The sequence below is a fragment of the Periophthalmus magnuspinnatus genome, chromosome 19, assembly GCF_009829125.3.
Source record: "Periophthalmus magnuspinnatus isolate fPerMag1 chromosome 19, fPerMag1.2.pri, whole genome shotgun sequence".
Classification (NCBI taxonomy): domain Eukaryota; kingdom Metazoa; phylum Chordata; class Actinopteri; order Gobiiformes; family Gobiidae; genus Periophthalmus; species Periophthalmus magnuspinnatus.
Genome location: NC_047144.1, coordinates 27,377,344 through 27,397,523, shown reverse-complemented (window position 1 = coordinate 27,397,523; position 20,180 = coordinate 27,377,344). Strand labels below are relative to the sequence as shown.

Genomic DNA, 20,180 nt, shown 5'->3' with positions numbered 1-20,180 from the left:
CACATTTTTTCCCTCATTGATTTTCCCTTTGATTACATCCTGAAAGATAAATCTCAGCTCTCATATTAATTTCCCAAAAATAAAACAAAGTATAGTGTAAACTCTATTCCATGTGTTTACTGACTAAGGATTGCATGTCCTCAGATCCTGGACAATTAGAAGTGACTGATGAAAGGCCCTATATTACGCAAAAAACTGATTCAAGTGAGGTTTCAGTCATGTTATAATGCTGTTACCTCATCTTCTTTTATTTCATTCACACATGTTTGAGTTTTTAGACTATCTCCAGTGCTCAAAATGCTCCATTCTATTTGATCCCTTCTGACCGCCAGAGACGGTGTTTCAAGCACTGGATCACTCTTGCCCTTGCGCTGGTTGAGAATTCACAACAAATTCACCTATGACCTTCCGATGACCCAGATGAGGCCATATAGTCACGTGACTCCGGAAGCACAGTCCCTTTTTCTTGTGCTTAGGTCGAGTATGTTATGTACTTGTGGATACTGCTTTGTACCACAGTTGTTTTCCTCCTTTCTTTTGGTAGCAGCTTATTGTCCAGAGTCCCATGACCTGTGATTGGAGTATGTCACAGTCAGGGTAGCGAGTGCGACTCATCCCTCAGGGGCTGCGTAAGCTGCACGGGGCTTGGCAGTGTGGCTTCAGTACAACATGAGACAGTTCTTGGATGCATGATGGTGTCAGTAAGGTGCACAAAACAGGGACATACAGACAGGGACCGGAGAATGATGACAAAATGCAACAATGCAACCAGTTCAGTGTTATTAAGAGTTAGATGTGGTTTACCGGGTTCGGTGGAGCTGGTTTATATTTGCTGCCGTTTACAGTTCACCTTGACTTTTGTGTTATTTTAGAACCGTGTTCGGTAGGTTGTTCTTTTTGTGCTTTAAGGGCACAAGTTCTAATTTTACTAATACCAGCAATGGTTACAATTCGCTTTAAGTTTGGGAGGATAATATATTTTAGTTGTAGTCTACCACCAGTGGCGTTTTCAGCTCGACGTGGTATTTTTTTTATCCCAGTATTGGTGGATCAAGAATGGCTCTGCTCGACATGATCTGCCGTTTTTGATGGAGTCCATGTGCTGTGAAGCTTGCCTGACCCAGCTTCAACCTAAAGATGGACATGATTTATGACCTTTATGTTTATGTGTGGACCACCTTAGGAAAGGTTAGACTGAGAATGCTTGCATGAATTGCTTGCATGAATTGCAGCATTATGCCTAGATCCCTGCGTGCTGACCACCTGGCCACATTTGGAGGAGCTGGGACCTTGGTGCCCTCTGATATACAGGACACTCAGTTGCTGGCAAGTGGGAAGGTGGTGAGAAAGTGTTCTGGTGTTGGTGGCACTTCCCCTATTCCGCATAAGCGGAGCAAAGGGGATCGCTCTGCGGGATTATCCTCGAAGGTGGATAGCCTTACTTCAGAGCTCACTAGTATGAAAGCTCTCATTGAGTTTGTGCATACTCGGGATAGTGACCAGCGGGCTGCTCAGCGGGATGTGGTTTTTGCTTGCAAAGATGATGCCTTGTCTGCGGCGGTGTCAGAGACGCAATTCCACGACACTGACCCAGATACTGGGGACGGTTTGGATGAGTGTTCTGACATATCGGAGTTGAGCTCACACAACTCCACCTGCTCTCAGGGAGATGACAATGACTCAGCTGCTTCCTTTTTACGTGTGGCTTTTGCACGTTTACAATTGGAGGCACCGGCGGCACAGCCTATGGTTTCTAGTGCATTTTTTAGATGACGGGGCTCTGCGTCTTCGTTTTTGGTTCCCCCCTCTATGGAGTATATTAAGGAACTATATGCCTGCTGGTCGGATACAAAAGCATTTTCTAAGCCAACGTCTGATGGAAGGCTTCTTGCTGCCATGCAGGATGCGTCTAAGGTTGGTCTGGGGTATATGCCTGCGATTGAACCAGTCTGTGGCTTCCCTTGTTGTGGCTCCAGATGAGGCTCTGAGACCCAATGTCAGGTGCCCGTGACCTCAGTGCCGGGTTACACACGAATTGCAATTCCCTGTTCCATTTATTGTTGGGGTTAGCAACTTCACTAGAGGCTTCTAATGTTGATGTGGCTACGCAAGGCTTGGTCGACACGTCTCTTCAAGCATTTGCTGTTATGTCAAGGGAGCTTAGCCACCTGTTGTCCATCCTGACCCAGTGTGCACTGACAGGTCTGGTTGGCACAATCACCCTGAACGAAGATGTGTAGGAGAACCTTGAGAGGATTACCTGTGGTTTCGGGTGAACTTTTTGGAGAGGTGGCGCTGGAGGCTTTGCAACAGGACAGCCCAGGCCTCTCAGACTAGACATCAGCTGGCGGGCCTTCACCGAAGAGCCCCTTCTTCAATTGCTCCTGGCCCTTCTACTACAGGGCCAGGGGGGGGGGGGGGGGTTGCAGTTATTCACCCTGGAACAGCTCCAGTACTGGGCTGCAACAACCCAGACGTGTGGGTGTCGACCACGTTATCACGGGGATACTGCCTACAGTTCTGACGCCAGCCTCCTGTTTTTGGCGAAGTCCGAGGCACTCAATCGAGAGATGGCAGTCTTGCTGGTAAGGCTGCAACTGTACATGTAGCATCCTGTGGGGGGTTTGCTCAAGATACTTTCCGAAGAAAACCGGCAACCTACATCGAGTTTTAGACCTGTGAGGTCTCAAAGTGTTTTTAAAAGTCATGCCTTTTCACATGCTATGCACCTCAGAGGGAAGTTGTGTATATATATGCGTCCTCCATGGGTTGGGGTGCAACATGTCAAGGTCGGGTGATAGAGGGGACATGGACCTCGAGTTTGATCAGGGAACACATAAATGTGCTGGAGTTAATAGCTGTGTGTTTGGCACTGCACAATTTTCTACTGAACTTGCTAGGCAGGCATGTGCTTGTACGTTCGGGCTACAGGTCAAGGTTTATAATCTAAATCATACGGGGGGGGACGAGATTGGTTAATCTCACACGGAGAACATGGCGGCCTCTCATGTGGGTGTTCATCCATTTTGCCAGCCTGCGGGCTTCCCCTTCCGGGGACTCAGAATCAGGTGGCAGATTTCCTCTCTTGCCAGACTCTTGCCAAGGGAATGGAAGCTTCACCCAGGTGGTCTGCACCATCTTGAGGGTCTTCAGCAGGGCCGAAGTGGATCTGTTCACTTCATGAGAAGCAACCCATTGCCCTCTCTGGTTCTCTATGAGGAACACCACCAGCCCACTGGGTCAGGATGCACTGGCTCACAACTGGCCTCACATTCTCCTCTACGCCTTTCCTCCTTTTCCCCTGATTTCTCAAATACTCCTGAGATTTCTGCAGGAGTGACACAAGCTTCTGCTGCTGGCTCCATTCTGGCCAGCGAGGATCTGGTTCCCGTTTCTGAACAGACTCTGTTGCAGCTCTGCAATGCGCCTCCCCTCCAGGAAGGACCTCTTGTCCCAGCTAGGGGGACGGATACTGCATCCCCATCCCAGCTGCCTCCAGCTCTGGGTGTGGCCTCTGCAGGGCCCGGTGTTGCAATTTCAGAGTATGCTGGAGGAAAAGACATAATCTGTAATGCCTGGGCACACTTGATGCGGCGGCTGCACACAAACAGGTGGAAGCTGTTTGAGGAATGGTGCAAGAGACACAGACAAGACAGGTGGAAGCTGTTTGAGGAATGGTGCAAGAGACACGGACAAGATGTCCGGGAAAGTGTGTGGGTGAACTGCAGGCCCTGTCTGTCATCGAGTCCTGTTGTAGATGGCATGCTGATGGTTCAGGCGTAACTCTCTGGCCTAATGTCTCTTTCCTCCCTAAGGCATTATCTTCTGCAAGTAATGCCCAACCGCTCCAGTTGGCAAGGTTTGGCACGGAATCTACCACAGAACCTTTATGCCTTGTCAGTTCATTGGAGGCTTATATACAGGTTACGGCAGGTATGTGACCATTGGAAAATCTGTTTGTGTGTTATGCCAGTCTACGTAAGGATCGGGCTCTCTCTACACAGCGCCTTTCTCAGTGGGTTGTAGAGACCATTAAATATGCTTATGCATCACAGGGGCAGCTGATGCCTGAGGGTGTGAAATGCTATTCCACCAGGGGCCTTTCTACCTCTTGGGCTGCTATGCATGGGGTTCCCCTGAATGTGAATTGTGCTGCGGCCTCTTGGATCTCACCCTCACTGTTTGCCAAATTTTACTGTGTGAATGTTGCGGACTCCCATCCTCTGGATGGAATGTTATGTGAGCATCATGCTTCGTTATGAAGAGGTAGGTTTTGTTTGACGTGTTCCATGGATTCCTTGTTACCATGTTGTTACAAGTCATCCAGTGCTTGAAACACCGCCTCTGGTGGTCAGTAGAGATGAAATAGAACAAAAGTTACGTAGGTAACCATGGTTCTATGAATCCCGGATGACTGCCACAGGCCTCTATCCCTCAAAATCCTTGTGCCCTCGCGAGAAGGTTAAAGGACTCTGCTTCTGTAGTCATGTGACTATATACCCTCATGTGGGTCACCAGAAAGTCATAGGTGAATTTGGTGTTAGTAATTCTTTGCTTGAAGCACCGTCTCTGTGGTTTCATTCGGGATTCATAGAACCGTAGTTACATACATAACTTTAGTTTCACTTTGTGATGTCATTTAAGTTTTAAGGTTAAGAGCAATTTTTTTAATTTTTAAATATTTTTGTTTTGTTTAATTGAGATTGTCAATAGAAAGTCTCTAATATCTGTTGGTGCACCGAGGAGTGAAGCAGTTTCAATGAGATTAAAACAATAGCTGCAACTTCAAATTTGGGCAAGTCCAGTTAGTGATGTACATAACATACTCGACCTAAGCGCAAGAATGATCAAATGATTAAATCGAATGGTTCTAGTGAAGGTGTATGGAGTTTAAAAACACAGTGGAGCATTTCCTGTATTTTCATTTAATGAAATCACAAAGAGGAAAAGAGTGTTTTCAGTTTGAGAAAAGAACACATCTTAAATATGCTGGATTTGAGTTTTAAACATCCAGGTATGCTTGTGATGAGGAAACAACCTTATAACAGATCAAAGAAAGAGTGCGATATAGACCCTTTAATGGCACTGATCTGCCAACAATATTGTGATAGTTTTAGTCAGTATTGCCCATGCTTAGTTTTCCAATCCAAAGATAAATAGTTCCTTTGAGTTGTACCTCTTTGTGGCTCTTGCTCAGTGGAAGTGGAGCCTACAGCAGTCGTGTCTTGGTGCTCTTAGGCTGTGGGCGGGACTTCAAAAGTTCCAGGGACATAAATTTATAAGAGAGCCCAGGGATTGTCCGCCACAAAATGGACTCATTTTTCATTGCAACCACAATATACCGAAACCACTCGCTTCTATTGGATAAAATTGGAATTTCTCTGTCTGTTTACAGTGCTCATGACAAATGTTCTCTCTGAACATTTGGAGATGGCCAGATAAACTCACAGTAGACCTTTTTACTTAAGGAGATGGCCAGATAAACTCACAGTAGACCTTATTACTTAATGATAAATAATACAATATTTTACAAAGGAGTTACGATTGTGGTATAGTCTTTTCCTAATATGATTACTTGAAATAAACTAAGATGTATTTACATGCTGAATACAAGTGTCTGTGTGGCTGAGGAGAGATGCCCTATACTTATCTAGTGCAAAACAGCTACTTTGATATTATCTTTTAGACAATATATTGTGACAGTGCAGTGACATCACTGTCAAGGTTACTCTGTCTTGTGGCTATAATGCTATCTGAAAGGGAATCACTTGTAGTCTAAGACAAGTCTATCAGCCTTTATGGTCAGATTAAGTTAAAATAAAGCTCAAATTAAAGTTAATTTAACAGCTTCAGACAGAGCAGTGCCTCTTGTTAGAGTTGATGACATCAGCACCATAAGCATCCGATATTCCAAAGCTCAAAATTTAACCAAAATTAACAGTTTCTAATCTTAACCCTAACCTCAAAGAAGACCTATTGCACTCGTGTCTGCTATACAGTTATAATCTGTGACAGCCGTGGGTCATTGTTATAATTTGCACATGTTTTTTCACATCTAAAATGACTTAATAATATAAGCAAGTCTGTTTACCTCTGTCCTACTGCAGCGCCCAGTGGGAGCTGATGCCACCGCAAACGTCATCACAACAAACGGCCAGGAAGTTATCAGCATCTCTTATGGATAGCTGCAGATCACACTAGCGAGCCACAGATTTTTTTTCCTTTGACAAAAATGACTACACAATGCTGCTAAATCCTTTGCACATCACCGATTGAGAAAATAAAATTGGAGAACGTACATACAGAGTAGAGGGCATGTACCGGTGGCAGTGCATATGGGGGTTGATAGACAAAATGGCATCTTGAAAATACGCAATTAAACATTGCTCAAACATGCACAAATCACTCCAAATACAACTTTCAATGAGTAAATAGCAAGCGGAAACATGGCTCTCAAAGGTCAATTTTGTATGATAGGTCTGCTCTAACCTGAGTGAAATAATAGGTAAAAAATAAACATTTGCTCCCATCAGTTGCAATGTATTAGCTATCCACTTTGAATATCAACAATCAATCCCAGAACGGTGACAATAAAACCAGGTACAAATGAACCACATTGCTAACTGTGTGTGTTTGTGCCCACATCCAGGTGCTACATCACACTGACCCAGTCTCTCCACTTGACCATGAGTGGGGCCGTAGCCGGTCCAGCTGGCACCGGCAAAACCGAGACCACCAAAGACCTGGGCCGGGCACTGGGCATCATGGTGTACGTGTTCAACTGCTCTGAGCAAATGGACTACAAGGTTAACCCACTTTCCTCATAAGCATTCCAAACCACACGGCTTTCCCTTCTGCTTCACAATTGTCATTTATAGGGGTGTGCTAAAATAACAAAATAGTGATATATCATGAAGGATGTTTACATCTTCAATCATAGTATTTAATTTGATAATACAGTACTGATACCACTGGCTGCTGTATCAATATATTGCAAGCATTTTTTCTACATTTTCTTAAATTATTTTGTGTCAGTACTGCAATGACCAATGCAACAGTTTGATGTATTCTTCTAGTTAGTAACATACACAAAACTTTTTTCTTTTTTTTATTGTAAATGAATAGCTCCTCCCTGAACTGTCACCTTAACGTGGTGGAAAGGTTTGAGTGCCCAAATGATCCTGGAAGCTATGTTGTCAGGGTAAACAGGTCCAGGGGGACGGGTCAGAACAAGAGCGGGTCAGAAGTCCTTTAGGACGAGAGATCAATCAATGCTAGTTTTATATATATATATATATATATATATATATATATATATACACACGCACCCCCCCCCCCCCCCCCCCACACACACACACACATACACACCATGTTATAGTTGTAAAAGTTCAAATACCCCTAATGAGCAATTACCAACAGCAAGACCAAGACCCTTTGAGCTACTGCCTACCTCATACAATGATGAGTTCGAATCAAACTTACAAGACGGCTCAGACCAAACAAGTCTCCTAGACGATGTGGATGCACCATTAAGAGTGATCCCTACCTCAACCATCACAGAAACCAATGATCTGATATACAGCAGCCTGGATTGATTACAAGAAAGCCTATGACTGGAAGATGCACTGTGCCCACTAAGATGCACTCTGCCCACTGAGGACAAGCCCTTACATGGGCTGAAGTGGCGGATATCAACAAACCCTAACAATGGCTTGAGAGCTAGTCTGCACAGAGTCACTCATCCTGGCTGCACAGGAGCAGGCCTTGAGCACTAGCGCAATAGAGGCCCACATCCAGCACATAGGGTGTAAGACGCTAGCAGGGAAAGTATACATGGAGCAGCATAACCAAGCGGCGGGCATAGTGTACAGAAACATCTGTGCAGGGTACAGACTGGAGACCCAAAGGTTAAGCTGAGAAACAAAGAAAGTGAAGAATGATCAAGCCAAGATCCTGTGGGACTTCCAGATACAGACTGACAGAATAGTGACCCAACCGGACATTGTGGTGGTGTATAAACAACCGAGCAACGTTGTGGACAAATACCTCCAAGCTATAATTTTATTTATTTTTTTTGTTTGTTTTCTCACTCGAAAAATAATAAAAAAAAAATGAATTGATACAAATAAATGTAACCATATTGAATCAAAAGTGCACTGTATCGAGATACGTATTGTATTGTGACCTATGTATCAAAGTATGTATCATATCGGCAAATTCTTAATGAACCCCCAGCCCTAGCCATTAGACTTGTCAAGCCACTGTTTCCTTTTCATCTTTTCTTCTCTAAACCCTCTTTCCGGCTCCCACCTCCAGAAAACAGGTAATTGGTATGCAGTAACTAAAACCTGTGTTAAATGCTCCCCTGTTTAGTGTGCTGTGACATGCACACATTCTGTTTATGGATTCTATGGCTGCGCAAGGAATGGTTTAGCGAAGATATAAAAAGTGTGCTAAGATAAGAGCTTGGACAAGGTGTACAATAGAGATGCACGGGTTGACTTCTGACCGGAGCCCGCGAGTAACCAGTCAGGTTGGGATGGGCTGAAATAAAGTCTATTTATTATTTTAAAAGAACAATTTTTTTTTCTTTTAAAATATATATATTTTTATTCTTCTTTTAAAATGATTTAATTATTTTAAAAGAAGAAAAATATGTAGTCTGTTATTACTATAGCCTATAAAATATTTTTAAACAAACTAATATTCATCTACAATGGCCTATATTTAATTATGTTTAATAATAAAGTTTACGTAACCTATAACCTGATGCCACCACAGTGTGCCCCATTAGCCAGTTACAACCATTTGCCACAGTAAACCGAGCCAAAAAGAAGCAATTTGGAGCAATGTGAGGTATTTTGTTCTGAAAGAAAACTGCAGCTGGTTCATCATATTGATGGATTCACTCCCATTATGTCTGTTTTTAAGCACATTTTTCACTAAAATAAAGCTGCATTTATTGAAATATTTTTACAGTGTATTAATGATTGTGGGTGTGGGTTGGTGCAGATTGTATAAATAGGTTCTGTTGTGCAGGACGGTATGGAGCGGGCTATACATAATCAGAAATGTGGGACCCGCGGGATGTAAAAAAGAGCGACCTACCCATGAACAAGCATCAAAACATCCATATAGCAGCCTTTTGTTAAATATTGTATGCTTTAGTGCCCCTCCCTGAACCATCACCTTAACGTGGTGGAGGGGTTTGAGTACCCAAATGATCCAGGGAGCTATGTTGTCGGGGACTTTGTGTACATCATTTTTGATACAGAATGAATTAAGGCTGCAGCTAACTTTTTTTAAATTTAATAATCCATGTGAGCATAAGACTTCAACAAAAATTTGACTCAAATAAAGCTGGCGTAATCTGGCACAAAACAGATCTGGAAGTTGAAATTTGAAATTGTTTGGGAAGGAGGAGTTTCAGTAGAGCTTTAGCATGCTTTGATAACAAAACAATACATATTTGTTGGCTAAATGAACGTGTTACTATCTCAATATATGATTATTATTAAAGGGCCTTTATCTGATTTTGAACCATGAGTCAGGAACATGTTTTAGTTTGAATTGTTAGCCCACTTAGTCCTTTCTGCCATTTGGGTATTGCACCATGACTGGGATAGTGTCATGTGTTTTTTTGCATATAGTTCTTCAATCTCAGCCAATTGAAAGCATTCTTGGCACTGCTGAAAATGCACCATGATAGAGAATCAAGTACTGAGATAGTGTCAGGCAGTTGGTTTACCATGATGGATGAAAAGAGGTGACCCTGTCAGTAGCTTCTATATTAGCTAATATCCAAAGAAAAAAAAAAGAATTTTAGGGCTACAACTAATGATCATTGTATAATTCATCTAGCAATTACTCTTTTGATTAATCAGTTAGTTGTTTAGAAAGGGTAAAGCCCTTACATTAGCAATTTTTACAAAATTTGACCAAGATAAAGTGCTTTAAGACATCCTGGTGGAGTGTATTTACAGACAACATATTTTGTTTTAATCAAGAAGATGATTTCTGAGTCATTTTCATGTAATTACATCTTTGTCTTAGTCCTAAAATCTCCTCTCTCAGCTTATGACATGTTTTGGAGCATGCGTATAACCCAGTTAATGATTATTCAATTATTGAAATAATTGTCAACAATTGTATTAATTGATTAGTTGCGATGAATTGACTAGAATAAACTAAAATCAGGTACACACTCTTTAATAAAATGTTTTCACAAAATTGATGCTTTCTGCTATGAACCAAAGGTTGTGCTGAAAAATAATCTCTGAGTCATACAAGATGGATTCTCATTAGTTTGAAAACTGTTTAATCAGTTAAACCAAAGATGTATGGATTCTGCAGGTTGGAGGTTTGTTCAGACCATGTTCTGTCATTGTGTCCTTAAACAAGTGGCTCCACCTTGGCTAGTATAAATGCCACCTTGGCTAGTATAAATGTGAATATGTGAATGAGTGGAGTTGTCGGAGGGGCCAAGTCTACTCTAGAGACAGTTTAAAAAGCAATCAGCAATATTATGTTTGTGTTACTTAACTTGTAAGCCAAATAACACAACTCAGTTACTCAATAACTCAATAACAATTACCTGCACTAAATACAAGTTCCTTAAACAAAAGTTGAAGTTGTAGTTCAGTACTGGAAAAGTTGAATTGTGTGGAGCTGAGTGGTGACAGAAGGAGCCATGGTTTCAAAGCTTTCTTTGTATGCTGTCTCATGTTGAGTCAAGATCTGTATATGTCACAGTTGAAGTCTCCAGGTTGCAAGGGCTGGACCACAGTCGCCAAATAAGCCTCTTCCATTCTGATAATATATATATATATATATATATATATATATATATATATATATATATATATATATATATATATATTTTTTATTGAGCTGTTGTACATGATTGCCTGCTGTAAAATAAGAATAGTATGCATAGAGGTCTATAGAGTTAACATAATATGAAACTAAAGGTTTCCTAAAAGCATAAACATACAACTTAAAGGGCTTCTACCTCATTTGAAACACAAGAACACTAATTAGTTTGAACTGTTAGCCCAGCCCACTTAGTCTTTCTGTCACCGTGTTATTGCACCATGACAGAGAATTCAGTGTCTGGGATAGTGTCAAGCAGCTGGTTTTCCATGATTCTTGATAATAATGTGCCTGATTGGATGAAAAAAGGTGATCTTATCAGTAGCTTCTGAATCAGTTATTTCTTGGCAAAATGCTACATACAATTAGTAGACTATATGTTACAGTCTCAATGTATTTCTTATGTTGCTATTATTAGATAGCATTTGGGGGCTTTTTATACTGTAATTGTGTACCTAATAGTTATTCTCCTCCACCAGTCATGTGGGAACATCTACAAAGGACTGGCACAGACTGGAGCGTGGGGCTGCTTTGATGAATTCAACCGGATCTCAGTGGAAGTGCTCTCTGTTGTGGCCGTTCAGGTAAAAATATTAAAGAAATTTGTTTTTGTATAAAGTTAGGCCAAACGATGCAGATGTTGCAGATGTTGCAGACTGTTGCAGACTGCCTACTGAAAGACAGTAGGCAGTCTTTTCAGGTCAGATTCATCCTTTCTATTCAATGTTAAACACAAAAATCAACATAGATACCCACATTGATCACAGGCTTCTTTAAACATTTTATTTAAACCATATCTGGCTGGGTTTCCTGCAGGGCTTCTCAAACTATTTTTGAGGCTGTAGACCTCAAAATAATTTCCATTTTTTGAAGGGTCCACCCTACACATGGCCCAAGGACCCCAGGGTTTGAGGTTTGTGGCCCTAATGTGTGCATTGTGCCAACATGATATCTGTATAATTAACCAACTACCCCCAGTGCTCAGTTTTAAACTCACTGGAACAAAACCTATTTTAGTTAAATATTTTAACTACATCAGGGCATTGTTGTTAAAGCAATCTCACTCATAGAACAGCCACTATGTGCCAAATGTGCAACAAAATACTACTCCATATACATTTTCTGAAAAAAATGCTGGGCTGTCAGCTTTTATGCATGTGATTAATCCAAACAAATTGTCACATCAATCATCAGTTAGCACAAGGATAAGTGTACATAGGGCCTCAGTTATCAATCCTTGCACTGAACTGCAATAAACTGAAAATTTGCTTGTGCAATTTGTGGGTGTTGCAGATGTTGCACTGCCTACTGTTGCGTGTGATTTACCATTGGGAAGTGCGCATATCCTTTCTGCCGCAAAACTGACTCAGCGAATGCAAAAGTACAAACGTACTTCAGAACATTTTCACATAATGTTTGGATTAAGAAGTGTCTTAACAGGACCCGTGAAAACTGAACTGCAGGTTAACCAGCTTTATCATTTTCGCTTTGGACGTAAACACAGGATGACTGATTGCAGTAGTACACACATGTAAATGCACACACCTGTGGCATCAGTGCAGTGCAGAGACAGGGATGCACATCATGCCTCATCCAGGATGACTGGACTGGACACTGCAGTCTCTACTTTAGGACATGGGACCGATGTGTGAATGTCCAGTTTGATAGACAGCTGCTGTGAAAGACTTGTGGGAGTCAGAGTCAAAGTGCTGCAGGTGAAAAGTTTATGTTGTATTACTGCCACTTTGAAAACATGTTTTTATCTTATCTCTCTATGTTGATCGTTTTAAAGCATTTCAACTCAATAGGAAATGCCGTATATGTGCAAAAGGTTTACACCTGTATCTTCAAGGTCCTATATTATCACATAGTTTTAGCTCACACAGTTGTAATAAATCTGGCTGCACCCGCCTAACAACTTTGAATTTACTCAGTCTCAGATTTTCTGTTTTGCATATTCTCTCTCTCACAGGAGCAAAACTGTGCTGTGTTGTCTTTAGCATCTCTGTGAGAAATTGTAAAAGTGGTGTTTGCTCCACTTTCAGCGTATTAAGCAAACGCTTGAAAAATGAAGTCTATGTCTGTTTGAGAACCTAAAATTATAAGCAAACAACCCCGTTCTTCTGTCAGTCTTAATGCACTGATTGACATAAACAATACCCCAACCAACTAAAAATATAATAGTGGTTACAATATACTTTCCGTAACTTTGTGTTCTGATTATAGTTAGAAACGTTGGCCCAAACTGCATCTACGCCATTATTTGCAAGATAGCTTATGCATAAGATAAAGTAAACGTCATGATCCCTGTCAGTCCTGCCGTTTTTTGCACTTTCAACTCTCCCTCCTGTATCTGAGCCTGGAGCTGGGCGGAGATTTTGGCTCCTCCCGCACACACCTGGGGCTAATCGACAATCAGCTGCACATGGGGAGGATAAAAGGAGCCAGGACCTGACACCCAGCCCCACATCGTCTGCGTATCTCTGTGATTCTGCTCCCTGGACCCGCTCAGTGGTGATGGTGAGATGAAGCCTTGTGAGGCATTGACCTGCTAGAGACAATTGGTTTGAGAAAGGGTTCATTTCTTGAAGCTTCATGTGTGCATGAAACCACCTACTGGCCAAGTGTATAATCACAGGCAGCTGTCTGAACCACATAATGTGTGATGCATTGAATTTTTGTATCTGATGACTATGAATTACAAAAATGTATGATCAAATAATTTCTACATATATTATCACATATGTGTATAATACATTTTGCATTTATTCTGTGTGTGTAAATTTTCCCAAAATGGTAATATCATAATATGACAGGTTAAGCTGTTTATCTTAAAATGGCAAGGGTGTAATCAGGCAGAGGACAGTGAAAGTGCTTGTGGAACTAGGAAAAGACCACAGATTATGCTTGTGTAACTTGTACAATGATGTACAGGACAGGGGAAATTTTATTCAGAAACAAGAGTTTCTCAACAGTTTTTGATTTTAACACAGGGCACAGATGAGGTGTACATAAGAATGCCACTGCTAACTTATATAAATACACACACACATACATGGGCTCTGAACAAACATATTTCTGTCTCTGCCAGTACTGAAGGGGGTCCTCCAGCCTTGCCGTATTTGGCTCCATCATGTAGCGTTGGATCTCAGTATTTGCGCCTGCTCTCTGTCTCACTGGCAGCAGGTAAATATGAAATAGTGGATTCACTCTGCCACTGCATCCAGTGTGTGGATGCAAAACAACTTTCTTCATCTAAACTCAGACAAGACTGAAGTCATCATCTTTGGGCCACAGAAACATAGAGAAAGTGTTAGTCACCTCCAGTCTCTCTCTAAAACCTTCAAATCAGGCTAGAAATCTAGGGGTAATAATGGACTCAGACTTGAACTTTAACAGCCACATCAAATCAGTAACATCTGCAGCGTTTTGCCATCTAAAAACCATTGCAAAAATCAAAGGTATACTGTCAATACCAGACTTGGAGATACTTATCCATGCATTTGTCTCCAGTAGGTTAGACTACTGTAACGGCCTGCTCACTGGCCTCTCCAAACAAACCTTAACACAGCTGTAGTACATCCAGAACGCTGCTGCTCAGGTCCTGACTAGAACCAGGAAGTACGAGCACATAAGTTTTTAGGAAACCCACACACACTGACCAATACCTGCTGTTTGATTCACACCATCCACTGCAGCACAAACTTGGAGTTATCCATACTCTACAACACAGAACTCAAGTGGTGCCCACAAACACAGAGGGATAAGTGAAGGAGGAAGAACACGTGGAGAAAGCCCTCTCGGCTTGTGGATATCCAAAATCAGCCTTCAACAGAACTAATAATGATCAGAACTGAAGAAGCGGCTTGGATGAGCAGCGAAATGTCTTCACTCCTACAACAATCTCTCCTGTTGACAGTTCATTTCGTCTTTTACTTTTCATTAGCAAAATGCATGCTGATTGTGTTTTGACAGCACTGTGAAGACGGAGTGACTTTTGACTTGTCAAAAATTGTGAAGTTTAAAAATGTTACCATAAATTTAGCATTTTCAAAACAATAAAAGGTAACATGGTGATTTTAAAATGTAATGAATTAGCAATCAATATCCCACTGAATTAAAATACCTGCTCTTTAACAATGGCATATACAGAATGTGAACTTGCCTCCTCTAACTGCCTTTTAGAGACACTGAGGAATGCTCCACTGTATAAATGGGGAACAGCCTCTTCAGCAGAGATGTTATCAGTTGCACAGGCCAAAGACAAAGGACACATGTCTCAATACTGGGCATAAGCAAGAACAAGTGTCCTCACTATACTTCAACTCTCCACAGAGACAGCAGTATCACCACATTCAAAGTGCCTATGACAGGTTGCAGTCCTATTTTATTTTTATTTTTTCTAAAGCATAGTTAAGATCATTAACTATGATTTTTACCAAAAGAAAATATATATAAATATATATATATATATATAAATATATATAAATATATAAATGTATTTATTTACTTACTTACTTACTTACCTCAAATGATATTTTAGATTTAAAATTGTAATCCCTGGTTGGAAATAATCCCACTAGGAAATTCCATAACTGTTACCTGCTGTACAGGAACCTACACATAAATTATGATTTGACAAGCAAAATTATACAAAAACACCTATATTTTATCTTATGTGTAAATGGTACCAAACTTTTGAATAGAATTTTAGGGAGAATTCTCCCTAGTGTGAGTTTTAGAACTCTCTACTTCCTGTAATTTTCAACATATTTTTCATCTTTTCTTTACAAACTGCTTTTGCTTCTTCTATAAAATAATTTTGACTGATTTTACTTCATGATGTGGCTATGAAGCAACTGAATGGAATGGGATTTTTTATATTTATTTACCTCAAATGACCCTCCCGATGATCCTGGTGAGTCTCTGTACCAGTAATGAGAACTAAACAGAGATGGGCAGTACTCAATTACATTTACTTTTTAAATTAATTGTACTTTTCCAGCAGCATACTTTTACTCCTACTTGAATATTTTTATTTATTTTTTTAATTGAAGTAACAGTAGTCTTATTCAAATAAGAGTTTTGGTTACTCTTCCCACTGTGAATGAGGCGAGAAGTAACAAAACAAGTTTTATGTTCACAATATGAAATTATTTGAACATTTGTGTTTCTTGCACCGCTGCTTCAGATATGATTTAGTTTGTCTGTTTGTGTCTGTCCTTTGAAAATAGCAATTTTGTGCATAGTTTAAAGTTTTGTCCAATTATATTAACTTTAAATTCTAAATCAGATATTACGTCCTGACAGTTACTCTTTTAAATTTCTCTTACTTGTAGTTTTCCCAAATAGTTTTTTTACTCTTACTTGAGTAATTTCTTGGAGAACTACTTTAAACTTCTACTTAATTAATTTTATTTATTTATTTATTTATTTATTTATTTATTTATTTATTTATTTATTTATTTATTTATTTATTTATTTATTTATTTATTTATTTATTTATTTATTTATTTATTTATTTATTTATTTATTTTTTAATGCATATTAATGTACTATTTTAGAAGTCCTATATTTAGGAAAATTGACTCTTGTGAGCTTTAAGCCATGTTAAAATGTTCTAATCAATCAAAAACATATCTGGAGATGGTGTTTTGTTTCATTCACACATGTCTGAGTAATCATCCGCCTACATTTCAAATGCTCAAAATGCTCTGTTTCACCTTGTGATGTCATGAAGGGGTAGTTTTCAAGTTAACAGCGACCTTTTACCTTTTGTTCAGTATAGACTGGCAATTCCTGGCTGAAATGATCCAAATGATTCTAAGGAAGGTGCATGGAGTTTAAAAATGTGGTGGAGCACTTCCTGTATTACCACATTACATTGCAAGGTGGAACAGAGTGTATTCTGCCTGAGAGAAGAACTCAGCCTAAATATGCAGGGTTTGTGGGTTAAATGAAACAAATCTCTGTTTTTGAAGGGTAAACAACATTATAGCATAGATCAGAAAATGGCAAAATATAGGCCCTTTAAAGTGTGTGTACTTGCAGAAGACAGACTGCGAGTCTACTGTACAGGCCCACACCTTATTCATCGTGTTGAAGCTCTGGCAGTTAGCTCAGCTTTGTGTCCCCCCCGCTGCGCTCTGGTCTGTAGCCACATGTGGCCCTCCAATTCTGGGGTAAATAAAGCAGGGCAGAACAGAAGGCCGTCACACTCAACAACATGGAGATAAATGGGACGCCGACACAAGCCCACTCTTTGGATATATTGAAGCTCCACTCCACTGGCTCTGCACTGTTTGTTCAGACTGCTCCACCCCTGGATTCAGCTCAGAGAGGAGGATTGTGTTTTTAGAATGTATTTTTGGTGTTATCCCAGTGGGGTAGCTGTAGAGCCAGTGTCACTTCACATCCAAAACAAGCTCCACTGATGTTTCAAACTTTTTAAGCCTTTGCTGCAGTTTGTGTTTTCCATATCCCCTCCGCGTTCTGTTGGTATAGCCCAGTGATCTGCCGCTGCCTGCTCATCCGTGAACTCTCTTTCCAGATGTCGACCACGCGCATGTAAAATTCATAGAGGCATTTTACTGCCATTCGGCTTGGACCCACACACAAACCCAGGCTGTATGGAAAGTTCATTTTTGATATCTCATTCAATCATAATGCAGACAAGCTGAACCCTGGCAGTTCATCCATCCAGTAAACTCTGGTGGATAGCATGCTCGTATTATTCACATTATTGATGAAATTGTGTCCCAGGGAATCATGCATGCAGTGTGGCGGTTCAACAGCCTGTTACAAATTGACTTTGGTATGTGCTTAGTGATGATGATAATGATATGCTAATAGCTCATTCCAAACTTCAACTGTTGCACCAGTCTCAAACACCAGTGTTGCATAGCCAATCCCATCTCTGTGCCAGATAGATAATACTCTGGCGCCGAGCTCAGTCTGTTATAGAGAAGAGGAAAGAGGTTTGTGTGTATTTTCAAACAATAGATGGCCCCAGTTATACCCCTGGATTATCAGTGCTGATGCTGGAGCTTGGTAGGAACATTCTTGCAGAGAATAAATAAGAAGTTTTCAGGCACACTGTGTGTTAGGTAGACATCGATCCAGCTTCTGATACCAATGTTGATACTGTCTTTTGGATTTTGTCAATTAACTGATAATTAGCATAGGGACTATTGATACACAGTAAACATACTATATAATTGATCCAGTGGTGTTATTTATCCTGCAAATAGATTTGTATGAATAAAAGTTTAAACATCATCACAACAACACATTGATAATCTCAATCATATTTTAAGATGTACAATGAATGTTAAAGTTTGACATAATGGTACAGCATAATATATAATAATAATAACCCCTAAATGAAAAAGATCAACAGCATTATGGGCTGCCATGTGTGTCATACACTACCAGTAAAAAGTTTGGGCACACCACCTTCTTCCACACAGATCCTTGATGTTTAAGCTTATGTTCTTCTCTCAGACTGAAAACACTCTACCTTGTGATGTCATGAAGTGGTACTACAAGAAGTGCTCCAATGTGTTTTTATAACAATAATAATCATTTGAATTTAGTGGTTTAGCCTCATTGAAACTGGTTAACTTCTCAGTTCCCCAGCTGATATTCTACTGATAATCTCTATTCTATTGACAGTTTATGGTATTTCTGGTGTATTGTAAAGCGGTGAGTTTGAAGCTAAAAATAACTGTCAACTTTAAAACTAACATCTGATGACATCAGAAGCTGGAACAGAGTATTTGGAGCTTTGGAGGTGTAGACCGCATAATAATGCAGAATTACTCAAACGTGTGGATGAAATAAAACAACTCTGGATATTTCTGGGTTTCAGATAACATCACAACATTCTGTTGACCAATATTATTTAATACAGATGGAGGCAGCCAAAATTAATATTGTTCAAATGCAGATTGTATATGTTGTATATGATTTGTTGTAATACAGTGATTTCTTGGGTTTAGTCACTAATAGAAATGATCAGATTCATCATTTGTAAATTTACCTTTTGGATATTTCATGGCAAAGTGCAGTGTAATCAATAGGGAAACTTGCCTCTTGCCTCCCATCTAGAAGTATGACATCATCACATTCTAGTATCTGAAAAACACCTTTAAAATTTAGTTTAATATATAACAACTATTTTATGTTTTATATGCAAATCCTCAAAGTAGCCATTCCTGTCAACAGTGTTGCAAAACCTTGGCCTTCTCATAATGAACTTCATGATGAAGTCTCCTGGAATGGTTTTGTCTTCACAGCTGTGCCTTGTCAGGGTCAATAAATGCCAAAAGTGCAAAGCAGTGATCAAAGCAAAGGATGGCTATTTTTATTTTTATTTTTTAATTTATTTATTATTTTGTGTTTTGTTTTAATCTGAAACTACTTTTGAGTTATTTTGGGGTTCTTTTATTTACAATACAAATAATCATGGAAATAAAGAAGAAACATCTATGAAGAAGTGTGTCCAAGTTTTGACAGGTGTAAACATGCTTATAATGCAGCCTCTACCTTGAAATTTCTCTGTACACAATGGCACCTGGGTAGTTCCAGTTGCCCAAGTGATGTTCATAACCATTTCCATTCTAATGAAATGAGATTTTTGCTGATTGTGTTACAATCTATAAATACTGATATACTATTACTACCTGGCAAGTTGTGTTTGGATGTCACTGGGAACGCGACTGAATGCTTTATTGTTTTAAAATGGCTTGTCTTGTCCATATTCATAATCTTCCACAGTATGGCATAAAATTTACCTAACTCTATTGAGAATGTTCTGCAATGTGGCTATTACATGGTACCTCTTGAAAGTTAGTACATAGTGTACCTTTATCTTTTTTTATTGACCTTTATATAACTGGGAGAGTTCCAGTTAAATAAAGGTCACTCCCATACTGTGTGATTCAAGGCAAATCAATATCCATGCAGACAAGCAGGTGCCATTCCCTCCATCAAAAAAGTTACATTGTACACCTTTACGTTGATAGTCTATTTGGCAGTGTGTATGGCAATTAAAAAAAAATAAATAAAAAATAGCTCTAAGTCCCCACATATCAGTCTGTTGCATTGTTCACCCCAACCTGAAGCCCACAATAGTAAGAACAATGCCTGCCTTTCTGAGCTCATCCTGCCATTGTAATAGAGTTTATATCCGGTACCATCTGCTGTTTTACTCCGAACACCACTAAATGGATGGACTGAATGGTGCCATATTGCTCCTACCCTTCTTTGGAAATCTTTCACAATGCATCCATGTGTTTCCTTTGTGT

General features: G+C 40.0%; 1 protein-coding gene across 2 annotated transcripts in view; it reads left to right on the top strand.

Moving 5' to 3' along the window:
• The window catches only part of dnah9 (dynein, axonemal, heavy chain 9), a 612,810-nt gene that overhangs the window by 93,517 nt on the left and 499,113 nt on the right, over positions 1–20,180 (top strand). For both annotated transcript variants that reach the window (XM_033984465.1, XM_033984463.1), the window contains exons 33-34: positions 6,650–6,806; positions 11,352–11,456. In XM_033984465.1, the coding sequence (XP_033840356.1) occupies positions 6,650–6,806; positions 11,352–11,456 (262 nt within the window). The remainder of the gene's footprint in view (positions 1–6,649; positions 6,807–11,351; positions 11,457–20,180) is intronic.